Source organism: Copadichromis virginalis, linkage group LG7, assembly GCF_057382275.1.
Source record: "Copadichromis virginalis isolate Kocher_CV1m ecotype Utaka linkage group LG7, C_Virginalis_male_GT1.1, whole genome shotgun sequence".
NCBI classification, from domain to species: Eukaryota; Metazoa; Chordata; class Actinopteri; order Cichliformes; family Cichlidae; genus Copadichromis; species Copadichromis virginalis.
The window spans coordinates 23656139-23669212 of NC_140624.1; the positions used below are offsets into that span (position 1 = coordinate 23656139).

Here is a 13074-nt window from a genome sequence, read left to right on the forward strand (position 1 = left end):
CTCCTTATCATTGAGGGAGCGCTTCATTTAAAATGCGTTTCAGGAAGCTTGACCCTTAGCTGAAGAAACAGCTTCCAGTTTCTGTTTTATGAGGGATCAGGACTGGCTCTTTGTAACCACGGCTTGCTGCTGTTAAACCCTGCGGCGGAACATTTAGGCTGCATCAGTAAATACCCAGCTGCACTAAAAGAAAATGTGTTAAGTGCGAGACGCTGAAGTCGACTTGGATAAAAGCATCTTCAGGGCAAAGAAACTGCAACCTCCACACGCAGTTTTCACTTAACTGTCTTATCCATCCATCCTCCCTTTATGTTTCTCATGTCAACTCTGTGCTATTATTTCCGCTCACCTCTGCATCTACGGCTTCTGAATGGAAGGCATAAGTCACTCATACAACAGGAAGCATTATGTAACATCACACAGGCGGCTTAGCTCCTACTGTACGTCCTCCGTGTATAAGCTTTTAGAGCATTAACCGTCATGCTCGGAGTCTATATGTACTTCAGAAATTTTTGCATGTGTGTTTTTATGTGTATAATAGCTGAGTATGTAATCGCTGGATATCAATAAGAAGTCACTTGTCAACTTACGATCCGTCCTCGTTGCTGCGGTAAAACACAAGAAACGGATCTGATTTTCCGAAGAAATCCTTCTTATCCAGCTTGTTCCCACAAAACTGTAACATCACTGACTCCTAAAGAGGAAGAAAGGGACCAAAACAAACATGACACACTGCCTCAGAAGTGCTCTAAAGACATAAAATATGACCTGCTATTAATACAAAAAGTATTCATATTGGTCAATAGGACGGTGAAGACTTGTGCATGTGTGTTATATATATTTGTTTTGTGTTATTTTCCTTTTGATCCCATGGCTTTTTGTTTGGTGAATTGATTTAATTAATTGAATTGGTTGATTTTATTACACAGTCAACTGGCATCTCTGTCACTTTTATAATTAATTTATCTTTGTAGCAGTTTGCTGCAAAATGGTTCTTTGGTTTTAAAGGATTGACGCTAACACATGGGTCTGACTGTATGATGTTGTACAAAAATGTCAGCAAATAAAAGACTTGAGCCCAGAATATCAGAGAACTTCCCTTGGGAAATATCTGCTTTCTATATTAACTGAATGCTTGGGTGGACAGATTCACTACTGGGAGCACAAGATGATGCCTGCAGCACATTCAGGTTGCACATTTGCACTGTTGCAAGAAGGTCTGCTGTATCTCCCAAAACAGCCTCAAGAGTTTGGAAGAGATACTAGGAGATAGGCACAGGGAGCGCTGGACATGGCTGTACCATGCAGCAGGACCAGTGTCTGCTCTTTTGTGGGAGGAGAAACAGGAGAAGTACTGCCAGAGCCCTACAAAACGCCCTCCAGCAGACTACTCATGTGCATGTTTCTGGCTATATTGTCAGAAACAGACTACATGAGCATGGGATCAGGTCCCAGCATCATTTATTGTGCACACAGCTCAGCACCATTCAGGACAGAGCAAAGGTCTGTGGCCACCTGCAAAACCTGCAAAAGCATTCCAGTTTTAGGGGGGATTTCATTTCATTAGCATCAAAAGCAGGTGAATTAACCAACAATGGATTATGTGTCTCACAGAGGGAGAAGCACAGTTTCTCATTTATAGTTATTGTTAAATATATGAATATATTGACGACACAAGTAACTAGCCTTTCTAACTAAGATGGGGGTATTTGACATTAAATTAAATGCTTTTTTTTTATCCTTCCAACTCCATAGTGCAAAGTCGTGTGTAAAGCTTATGAATACGTGTATTCTATGTGTGAAACCAATATTAAAATGTTGGACAATTTTAGTTCGATCTGTGTGATTTTTACTTGAAGAAGACAAAATAACCAGAGAATACAGATAAATAAAGCACAGCATCTCAAAGTCCGAAAAGTCCACTTCAAAATGGCCAACAGGTGAACCAAACAGACTCTTACCCTGCAGTTGCTCACTTCTTCTGCTCTCACTATGATAGTGCCACATTTCTTTCCTGGGATTCCACTAGAAAAAAGAAAAACAAAACAGGAAATTGACCGCATTGATTCCAGTGTAAATGCTTTAAATGTAATCTATTTTACACTGTATATGTCTGTTCTATTACTGCATGCATACTATATTTAGTGCTTCACAGTATTATTTGTCATCTTAGTTTTTTTTCTTAGTATATCTATACTACTCATTACATTTTAAACTGCATTTTGTCATTCTAATCTGAAATTGTGAATTCTTGGTTGTTCATCTTCCTGTGGCATTTCTTTTCACCACAGATTGGGGTTTTGGGCAAATATTTATGATAAGAATATTTAAGGTTGATCAGGAGTTTCAGCAAAATGCTGAAAATGAGAGAATTTCAGGAGATGCTGCATCTAATTTCTCCTCTTCATGTTTTCTCTTGCAGTCACTGCCTGATTGCATTTGTAAATATCAATTAATGCTGAATGAAAACCTTCAGAAAAGAACATCAAAGTAATGCAAACCACATCCAGTGACATTTCAGCTGAAATGTTTGTTTGCATCCTGAGCAGGCGAAGCGTAATATTCAGCCAATAAAGCCAAGGGAGGCTGACCACTAAAAATAGACAAAATGAATGCCACAGACCCCGGGCCTGCTCCAGAGTAAGGAAGGGTAGAGATCATTTATTTTGGCTAAGTAATGTCCAGTAATGCCAGAAAGCGCCTTAAACAAATAAGAAAATTGAGAAATTTATGGCTGATCTAAGCAAGTTTTTGACAATTTCTCCATCGCCTGAGATTCACAGGCATCTTTGGATGAACAGGGAAGCTTCAGTGAAATGAAGCCACTGTACATGGAGAGATTGCTCAGTAAGGGGCCAGATGGAAGAAATGGTGAGACAAAGAACAAAAAAGAGATGGACAGAGCCACAGAGAGAAACAGTGGAAGAACACAGTGCATAAATCATGGAGTACAAAAAACTGTAGAGGAAGCCTGACACCATCAGTGCGTGACATCACAAGTGTCACTGAAATGGAATTTTAGTCTGTGATCCCCTTCAGTGCTCACAGTCAGTATCTTACACGTGTGTAAATTAGCCTCAATCTTATGTTCTTTACTGATAAAGCTATATGCTATAAAGCAACTACACCTTCACTCCTAAAAAACTGATTCAATCTTGATGAAACTGGCACATAAATTACCCAGGGTATGTAGCATCAATATGGTGATTGACTCAACATTTACTTTGAATAAAAAGTGCAGGTTTTTTTCTGTGTATTTGTATATAGAAGCTGCAAAATCGAGGCTGTTTAGTGAACATGTGCTGTTTTTACAAACTTAAGTACACAAAGATTCAAAATGAGCTAATATTTTTCTTAAAATGGTACATGTTCTGGTTGTCACTAAGCAAATGACCCATATGCTGTGAGGGTATTGCAGAGAGCTGGGTTTGTATCCTCCCCGGGCCATTTTCTCTCCATCTTCCACTTGCTCTCTCTCCCAGCTTTCCTTTTGCACTCTCAACTCTCCTATCATAATAAAGGCTAAGAATTCCCCAAAAATACTTCTTAAAAATTGTGCATTTTCTCACTTCTGTTCTGTTATTAATAAAATATGGATTTATGAAATTTGCAGTTTACACAGTATTCCATTTTTGGAATTGGCTTTCCAAAACATCTGTGCTGAGCTTTTTCAATGATTACATTTATGTTAGCTTTAATTACCAAGTATCTGGATCTGTGCCATACACCAATACAGTTGCTGGATGTGCCTTGTGTTACGTTCACCTAAAAGGGGTCTAGGCGATGAGGGGGGGAAGTAACAAAATGTGTCCGGGTCAGAAAAAGGAGACAGAGGCAAAATGGATAAATTAAAGAGTTTCATTAAAGTTTCTATTAATATTCAGCTAAAAGAGACGGACAAGCCACTTTCACCATTTAAGGAAAAACAAAACTCAAGCGTTGGTCAATAAAGTAAAACGTAAGTCAAAAAGAGAGAGCAGCTCACTCGCTGTAACCATTCACATGGCACTCTGGCCCAGAGCTCACCTGTCCCTGAGCTTAAATCCCTTTAATTACTGATGTGAGTCAGCTGTGTAAAAGAGAAAGGGTGGCACCTCGGGCAGAAGAGATTGAAGGACACGCCCACACAGGCACCTTCAGGAGGAGGCCCTGCTAGGGCCGTAACACCTTGCTAACAAAGTAAGCTAACTTCAGCCGATAACTTTACATTCTCATCCAAATTTTGTCACTTTTGGCATCCAGAAGTCCAGATGACAACAAATAAAATGCCACATTCAAGGGTTCAAAGAGGTAGTCCAAAAAAATAGTCCATCATCCATATACAGTCTATGGTTTACAGTTGTTCTTCTATTTTTGTTGTTGTTGCTGCTTTATTTTTATTTGTATGATCCAGAGCCACTCGACTGAGCAGGAGTGAAATGCTTTCAACTTGGGAAGGAGCACAAACAAAGTAACACACCCACACATACACACACACAGCTGCCCAGACTTGCAAATATCAATTGCAGAATAATGACGAATATCTAAAAATATCTTCACAAATCCTAAAAAAGTTACAAATAAAACATGTAGGTGCTAGAAAGAAAGCACAAAGACACAAATAAACACACACAATCACAAATCTAAAAGACAGTGAATGACTACGGGCAGAGATGATTACATAACTTAGTGACAGCAACACATTCTTACATCATATTTCTTGTGTATCATTCTTTAGGAAACCCATTCAGTTCCAACCGCTCGTTGATTCTGACACACACAGACACACACTCACTGACAGAGAGAGACACACACTAATGGATGTAGATGCCAGTATGGCCACTTACTTTCAGCTCACTCAATTTCTCCCTTTCGCTCACTCTAACACACACATATGCACACACAAAAAGGACACCCACTGGAGGACGTGGGGATCAGACCATGGTTGGACAGCTGATGGCTCACTGTCTTTGGTGGAAAATGAAAACAAGACGAACAGGTTCTTTAGTTCTGCTCTGTGGGTTGAAGCTGCAATAATATCAGGATGCAGCTAACAACCAAAAAGAAGTCTGAAGACCTCTTGGAGAATTTACAAGAAAGCTTTCCAAGGAAACTTTGGTCCATGATTTATGAGGAGCCTTCGTGCAGTAAACAAAACTCTCACTTCTGTGTAATTTTAAATTGGGCTGTATTCGTGCAGTCGCCTTGTTTATATTTAAAGTATTATTAATGAAATATTTTTAAAGAACCTTGAACTGTTTTAGATTTTCTAAATACCCATGAAGCATTCAAAACTCATGAGAATATATTAGCAAATGTCTGTACTTTTGACTTCCCCATTTAAGTTAAGACTTACATCTGGATACAAATCTGGATAGCCGATCAACTCCATCTAAAGGTCTGACAATCCACTGCCATGGTTTTTTAAAGTGTGCCCGTGGAGTTGAAATTGTCGCAGACTAAAACGCATTCTGTGCATCACTGAAGTCAATTTGATTATTGTATTTTGTTCTTCGTGAAAAAAAAAATTAAACTTCTTTCTGGATGTTAGCTGCCTTCTGTTCCATTTATTCTGTTAAGACGATCCTACGTTGATGTCCAAGATCCGGGGAGGCCCAATATGAATGATAGTGTTCCATTATGCACTTTTCTACCCAGGTATGGTTTTTACTGGATTGGCAGAGTGTGATAGTAGATGAGCTCCTCAACAGAGCTGGATAAATTGCAGCCTCAAACCATGACAGAGCCTCCACCGTGTTTTACAAATGGCTATGGATACTCACCGTTGTACCTCTCTCCTAACCTTTGCCCTACATACTGATAAATTATTTGTATTTGAACCAAGAAATTGCTGGACTTGCTCTTCTTGTCACTAAACAGTGAACAATATACAAGTACATTTAGAAAAGAAAATAAGAGAGAAAAAAATACTATGCAAATTACATACAAAAAAAACCGTTCTGATTAATTTACATATTGAAAGGGAGTGGGAAGAAGTACACACTTATTTAATCCCACCCCTTTGCCATAAATTATCAGTTAATATTTAGTCAGCTTCCTTACTGATATAATTTGTAATAAAAATAGCGAACAGATTTCTGATATACTTTATACTATAATATCACATCATGAGTTTTTTGTTTGTTTGTTTGTTTTTAAATAGAGACATTCACTTAATTTCAATATTTTCCTTGTCTTTATCGTTTGAGAAGATCATATTTTCATAACTCTTTTTGAACAGTTTTATGTTTGGACATTGCTTTAATTCCATATTCAGCCTGTTCCATAGTTTCACTCCATGAACAGAAACACAAAAGCCTTTTCTTGTAGTACGTACCTTCATTGTTTTGAAGTTACAAAAACCCCTTAAATTATAACTTCCTTCTTTCAAAAAAAACATACTCTGAATATTACCTGGCAGTTCTTTATTTTTTGCTTTGAATAGAATTTGTGCTGTTTGGAATTTCACTATATCGTCAATTTTCAATATTTCAGACTGCAAAAATAGGGAGTTTGTATGTTCCCTATAACCTGCATTGTGGATGATTCGAATTGCTTTTTTTTGAAGAGTAAAAAGTGAATGTAATGTGGTTTTATAGTTATTGCCCCAGACCTCTGCACAATAGCTTAAGTATGGTGAAACCAGTGAACAGTATAGAATATGAAGTGATGTTCTGTCGAATACCTGTTTTGCCTTGTTTAGTACTGCAATGCTTCGTGATACTTTGGAATGAATATATCTTACGTGAGCTCTCCAGTTAAGTTTGTCATCTATTATTATCCCCAGAAATTTATTTTCACTGACTATTTCAATATCAACACCATTTATTTGAATCTTTGCATTTGTATTTAAACTACTATTTCCAAATAACATAAGTTTAGATTTATTCAAATTTAATGATAATTTATTTTTATCAAGCCAGAACTTCACTTTACTTATTTCATTAGTCATATCCTCCAATAAATTCTGCAGTTCATCACCAGAGCAAAAAATGTTTGTATCGTCAGCAAAGAGAACCATTTTTAATACTTTGGACACTTTATATTATGTGATTAATAATAATATAAATACCTCAAGTAGCTAAAACCTTTGCATAGTTCTGTATCTTCCAAAGTTGTTTTCACCTGTAATTTGAACCAATTCACAGGTTTGATCAGTTGTGAACAAATTTATGCCTATGAGATAAATAAACCTGAATCTGCTGATCTACTGGTGAATAATGAATCCTACTACAACTAGTACGATTAAAAAGCTGGGAACCTTGACAATTAGTCATTACTTCAAAATACAATGTTTTCAAACCAGACTTGTTAGTACTTTTTGAAATTGATGATTGAATTGTGATTGTGTAATGTCAAACCTTGTGTGATGATAATTGTAATTCTGTTCAGTATGGAAGGCATGTTGGCAGTTAGGCTAACAGCTCGGTTCTTCCTCTGAATGTACTACTCCACTGTTTATGTTTATTTTTGTCAGTACTAGCTAATACTGGAGAGAAACTGTCAAAAATGCTAGCAGGGGACAGACTTCCTGTGCACTAGAGGATGCTTCCAAGCTAACATAAACACCCCATCGAGCGTAAATCTGATATGAACTGCTACAGGTCTAATCACTGCTTTTTTTCCTGCTATAATTAGCAACCGAGAAGATGAAATCACAGATTCATTCATTTTAAAATATCTCTGATGAGATTCTTTAAGTCTTAAGTTCAGTTAAGGCTTCTACAAAAAGGAGGTGTGAGCTCATCACTGACACATTCACTTTGGGTGAACTGTCCTTTTTCAATATTTGATTTTTACCATCTCAGCATGTTTGCAGTCTGTCATTAGCTCTACTGCTGTTAAAGTGTTCATCTCATTTGACTGTTGGAGGCAGCGTAGGCTTTCATCAACATCATTACTCATTTTCATGCCGCTGCTTCACTTCGAAGACAAACAATGGCAATCTTAAAATCACATGCTGCTTTTCAGTTCACGCCTACATGATCTAAAATTTTAACAGCTTCTTTGAGCTACCTATTGACTCCCAGATTAGAGTAATGTAATACAAATATTTTTGCCCATCACTTTAAAATGGCAAAAATCATATTCCAAGAGTGTGCTGACTGTTGGTCATTGTGCGTGCATTGTGTGGTGTGTGCCACTTACGTCAAAGGTTTTTCTAAGCGGCTTCCCAGGGAGCCGACAATTTCACCCAGTGTGCAGAAGGCCTGGCCCAGGAAGTCCTGCATTAAACAAGGGAAAAGAAGGTTTATGAGTTAAAGAGGAACATTCATTACAATTTTCTTTATACATCTTTTGCATTTGTTCCTTTTCCTAAATCTGTCCTTAAAGACGGTTTAATATTAATTCAAGACATTTAATTATTAATTTGTGATTTTATAGGCTAAAATACAACATATTCTCTTATATTTTTTAGCTTGCAAAATCCAGTGATTTCAGTCTTTATTATAGGATTTTGTACCATTTTACCCTGCCACTTATCATTGCAATATCTTTTTCAGCTGCAACAAACAAGGCTGAGCCGATTATGTGACTGGCTGTGGCTTCAGCATGACTGAACAAACAGCCATCATACAGAGATACCACACAGCAGCGCCACGTGGAAAACAGAAAACAAAAAGCTATAGGTAAAACAAAATAATTAAGTAACAAAGTAAACAAAGTTGCATTTGCACCTGCATTGGAAATATCTCATTTGAAGCTGTTTCTCCAGCAGATTTAAAGTGAAGGGTAAAAAGAAACACATCACTCAAATTAAATGTCACATTCCCTTCTCCATCCACATTTATTTTGCACACTGACATCTAAGCCCACCGTGCAAAGAGACTAGTGTCCTTGTTGATCACTGCAGGGTGACCACATGAGAGGAGTCAGTGTAGAGATGAGGAGCCCTTGGCCAGCAAAACAGAGAATTCTTGCATAAAAAGTGGACTGCTCATGCACTGATACTAAGTCCTCCCCTACGAGACTGAGAATGCACGCGTATAAAAGTGCTTGACAGATGAGTCGTGTTGAGTCCAGTGGGCAGAAAGCTGCTCCAAAGATATATTATACTGATATATATCAGTATATTTCTCCCCCAGCCGAGGTCTCAAAACAAAAAGGGATGACAAAAACACTCTGGCCTTTCCTTAACATGTGTGCTACTAGCGAGGAGCCCTAGCCTGGTTGTGGACTTCGGGAGGTCTAGAGCAGGTCCACTGCCGGTTCAGATAGAGGGGGAGGAGGTGGAGGTGGTCAACAAGTACAAGTACCTCGGGCTGTGGGTGGACAATAAACTGGACTGGTCATGCAACACAGAGCACCTGTATAAAAAAGCCCAAAGCCGACTGTACTTCCTCAGGAGGCTGAGGTCTTTTAACATCTGCAGGAAGCTCCTGAGGATGTTTTACCAGTCGGTGGTTGCTGGAGTACTTTTCTATGCTGTGGTGTGCTGGGGGAGCAGCACAGCAAAGAAGGACTCATCCAGGCTGGAGAAACTGATCAGGAAGGCTAGCTCTGTGGTCGGCATGAAGCTGGACACTCTGGTGACAGTGGCAGAGAAAAGGACATTAAAGAAACTGATGGACATTATGGACAATGCTGGGCATCCTCTGCACACGGCCATAAACAATCAGAAGAGTCTGTTCAGTGACAGGTTGCTTCTCCCCAAGACAAGAACTAACAGACTTAAAAACTCCTTTGTCCCACACGCCATCAGACTGTTTAACTCCTCTCTGGAGGGGAGAGGGAGGGGAAACAGGAGGACAAAGGAGGGGGCAACAACTAAGCTGTAGTGCCTCTTCACCTCACTGTGCAATACCTTTTGTGCAATACTTTTGTAAATAGTCAACAGTGCAATAGACTCAATACTTGAAATGTGCAAAATTCACTTGTATTTTTATTTTTATTCCTATTTATTCTATTTATCCCCTTTGTATATTTTATTTATATTGTCTCTGTATTTATATATATGTGTGTGTGTATAACTCTGTAACTTCTGTCGGTGCTGTGCTTTTTTGGAAATCGAATTTCCCAGAGGAACCCACCCGAGGGATTAATAAAGTTCTATCTTATCTTAGCCTGCTGCACCATTGAAAGTCTAAGGCTAGGAGTTGTGGTGCTATAGATTCACTGTACAGAGAGAAAAGGTTTGAGGGGTTTCTCTAATAAAAAAAAATTATATATATATTTTTTTTTTACTGTACTTCCAAACCCCTTATAGTCCCACGTGTGGGATTATACCAAGGCCCAGTGAAACAGTGGGCAGCTACCAATCCAGCGCCCGGGGAGCAGTTTGTAGTGACGTTCCTTCTTACTGATGTTGCTGTCATTCGGTCTCACTACATCTATCACTACGGCGGTCTTCCTCTGCTTGTCCATCACCACTATGTCCGGTTGGTTAGCCACCACCATTTTGCATGTCTGTATCTGGAAGTCCCACAAGGTCTTAGTTTGGTCACTCTTGACCACCCTACGGGGGGGATCTCCCATTTTGAACTCTGGACTTCCAGGCCATACTCGGCACAGATGTTTCTGTATACAGGGAGTGCAGAATTATTAGGCAAATGAGTATTCTGTCCACATCATCCTCTTCATGCATGTTGTCTTACTCCAAGCTGTATCAAAAGCCTACTACCAATTAAGCATATTAGGTGATGTGCATCTCTGTAATGAGAAGGGGTGTGGTCTAATGACATCAACACCCTATATCAGGTGTGCATAATTATTAGGCAACATCCTTTCCTTTGGCAAAATGGGTCAAAAGAAGGACTTGACAGGCTCAGAAAAGTCAAAAATAGTGAGATATCTTGCAGAGGGATGCAGCAGTCTCAAAATTGCAAAGCTTCTGAAGCGTGATCATCGAACAATCAAGCGTTTCATTCAAAATAGTCAACAGGGTCGCAAGAAGCGTGTGGAAAAACCAAGGCGCAAAATAACTGCCCATGAACTGAGAAAAGTCAAGCGTGCAGCTGCCAAGATGCCACTTGCCACCAGTTTGGCCATATTTCAGAGCTGCAACATCACTGGAGTGCCCAAAAGCACAAGGTGTGCAATACTCGGAGACATGGCCAAGGTAAGAAAGGCTGAAAGACGACCACCACTGAACAAGACACACAAGCTGAAACGTCAAGACTGGGCCAAGAAATATCTCAAGACTGGTTTTTCTAAGGTTTTATGGACTGATGAAATGAGAGTGAGTCTTGATGGGCCAGATGGATGGGCCCGTGGCTGGATTGGTAAAGGGCAGAGAGCTCCAGTCCGACTCAGACGCCAGCAAGGTGGAGGTAGAGTACTGGTTTGGGCTGGTATCATCAAAGATGAGCTTGTGGGGCCTTTTCGGGTTGAGGATGGAGTCAAGCTCAACTCCCAGTCCTACTGCCAGTTTCTGGAAGACACCTTCTTCAAGCAGTGGTACAGGAAGAAGTCTGCATCCTTCAAGAAAAACATGATTTTCATGCAGGACAATGCTCCATCACACGCGTCCAAGTACTCCACAGCGTGGCTGGCAAGAAAGGGTATAAAAGAAGAAAAACTAATGACATGGCCACCTTGTTCACCTGATCTGAACCCCATTGAGAGCCTGTGGTCCATCATCAAATGTGAGATTTACAAGGAGGGAAAACAGTACACCTCTCTGAACAGTGTCTGGGAGGCTGTGGTTGCTGCTGCACGCAATGTTGATGGTGAACAGATCAAAACACTGACAGAATCCATGGATGGCAGGCTTTTGAGTGTCCTTGCAAAGAAAGGTGGCTATATTGGTCGCTGATTTGTTTTTGTTTTGTTTTTGAATGTCAGAAATGTATATTTGTGAATGTGGAGATGTTATATTGGTTTCACTGGTAAAAATAAATAATTGAAATGGGTATATATTTGTTTTTTGTTAAGTTGCCTAATAATTATGCACAGTAATAGTCACCTGCACACACAGATATCCCCCTAAAATAGCTAAAACTAAAAACAAACTAAAAACTACTTCCAAAAACATTCAGCTTTGATATTAATGAGTTTTTTGGGTTCATTGAGAACATGGTTGTTGTTCAATAATAACATTATTCCTCAAAAACGTTTTTGTTGTTGTTGCCTGCAGTCAGGAATGAATCATTCCCAAGTTACACGGCTATAGGCTCAGGCTGTTGGGGGGACTTCCCATGAGCATTACTTGTCATCTTCCCATGTATATGTCGCTACTTCATGTCATTAATTTAGTCTTTTTCTTCCATAGTTGTTTTGTCCTTGGTCACTGTACTCTTCTTTTGACTTCCCCCTCAGTTCCAATTGTTTGTAGTAGATGCCTGTCCTCCTTGTATCCTGGGGCTGCTGGAGGTGTCTTCCTGTTGAACAGGAGTTCTTCCTTCTCAACATTACCAAGTACTTGTTCATAAAAAATCTGATCATTAAAGATTCCTCTCTCAGTACCTTTCTCAAAACAACTGTTGTTGTAAATTGGTGCTATATAAATACAACTTCCTGTGCCTGCGTGGGTTTCCTCCAAGTACGCAATAGTCCTCCCACATCCCTAAGAGATGTTTGTTAGGTTAAATGATGATTTGAGCTAGGGCTGAACGATATATCGCATTTGCGATAATATCGCGACATGATCAAGTGCAATTTTCTAACCGCAAAGGCTGCGATTATACTGCGATTATAAGGCTGTCCAAATTACTACCATATCCCAGAATTCATAGCGCGGCCCAGCCAAACTCCAGTTTCCAGCAATGGCGGCCGCTACTAAGTTTTAAAATTACTCATACTAATCTTTCTGGGTCACAAAATAAACTTTTAACATATTTTCAGGCGAGAAAGTAGTTGTGTAAACATCAAATATCTGCTCGGTTTATCAAGATATCCCATATTTGCAAAAGTGCTTCGACGTGTTCAGAGGCGTCTGCTACCCACCAGCTCGACAGCTAGCTGGGAGCTCAAGGATTACTGATGCGGCCGAGAACGGCACAACTCCCGGCACATCATTTTCAGATCACCGCGGAGTTTCGCTGCTCGGGTTAAACGTAATATATAAGTCACTTAGACAACCTAAAAATGTTATTGTTGGGCTTTTTTCAGTGTTTTGTTTGTTCGTGAGTTAATCGGTTTGGCTGAGATTAAAGT

General features: G+C 39.5%; 1 protein-coding gene across 2 annotated transcripts in view; it reads right to left on the bottom strand.

The window, feature by feature from the left end:
* Positions 1-13074, bottom strand: part of LOC146705057 (copine-8-like) — an 89270-nt gene that overhangs the window by 33503 nt on the left and 42693 nt on the right. For both annotated transcript variants that reach the window (XM_085462596.1, XM_085462597.1), the window contains exons 6-8: positions 8128-8204; positions 1962-2025; positions 591-694 (exon numbers count right to left, since the gene is read on the bottom strand). In XM_085462596.1, the coding sequence (XP_085318722.1) occupies positions 591-694; positions 1962-2025; positions 8128-8204 (245 nt within the window). The remainder of the gene's footprint in view (positions 1-590; positions 695-1961; positions 2026-8127; positions 8205-13074) is intronic.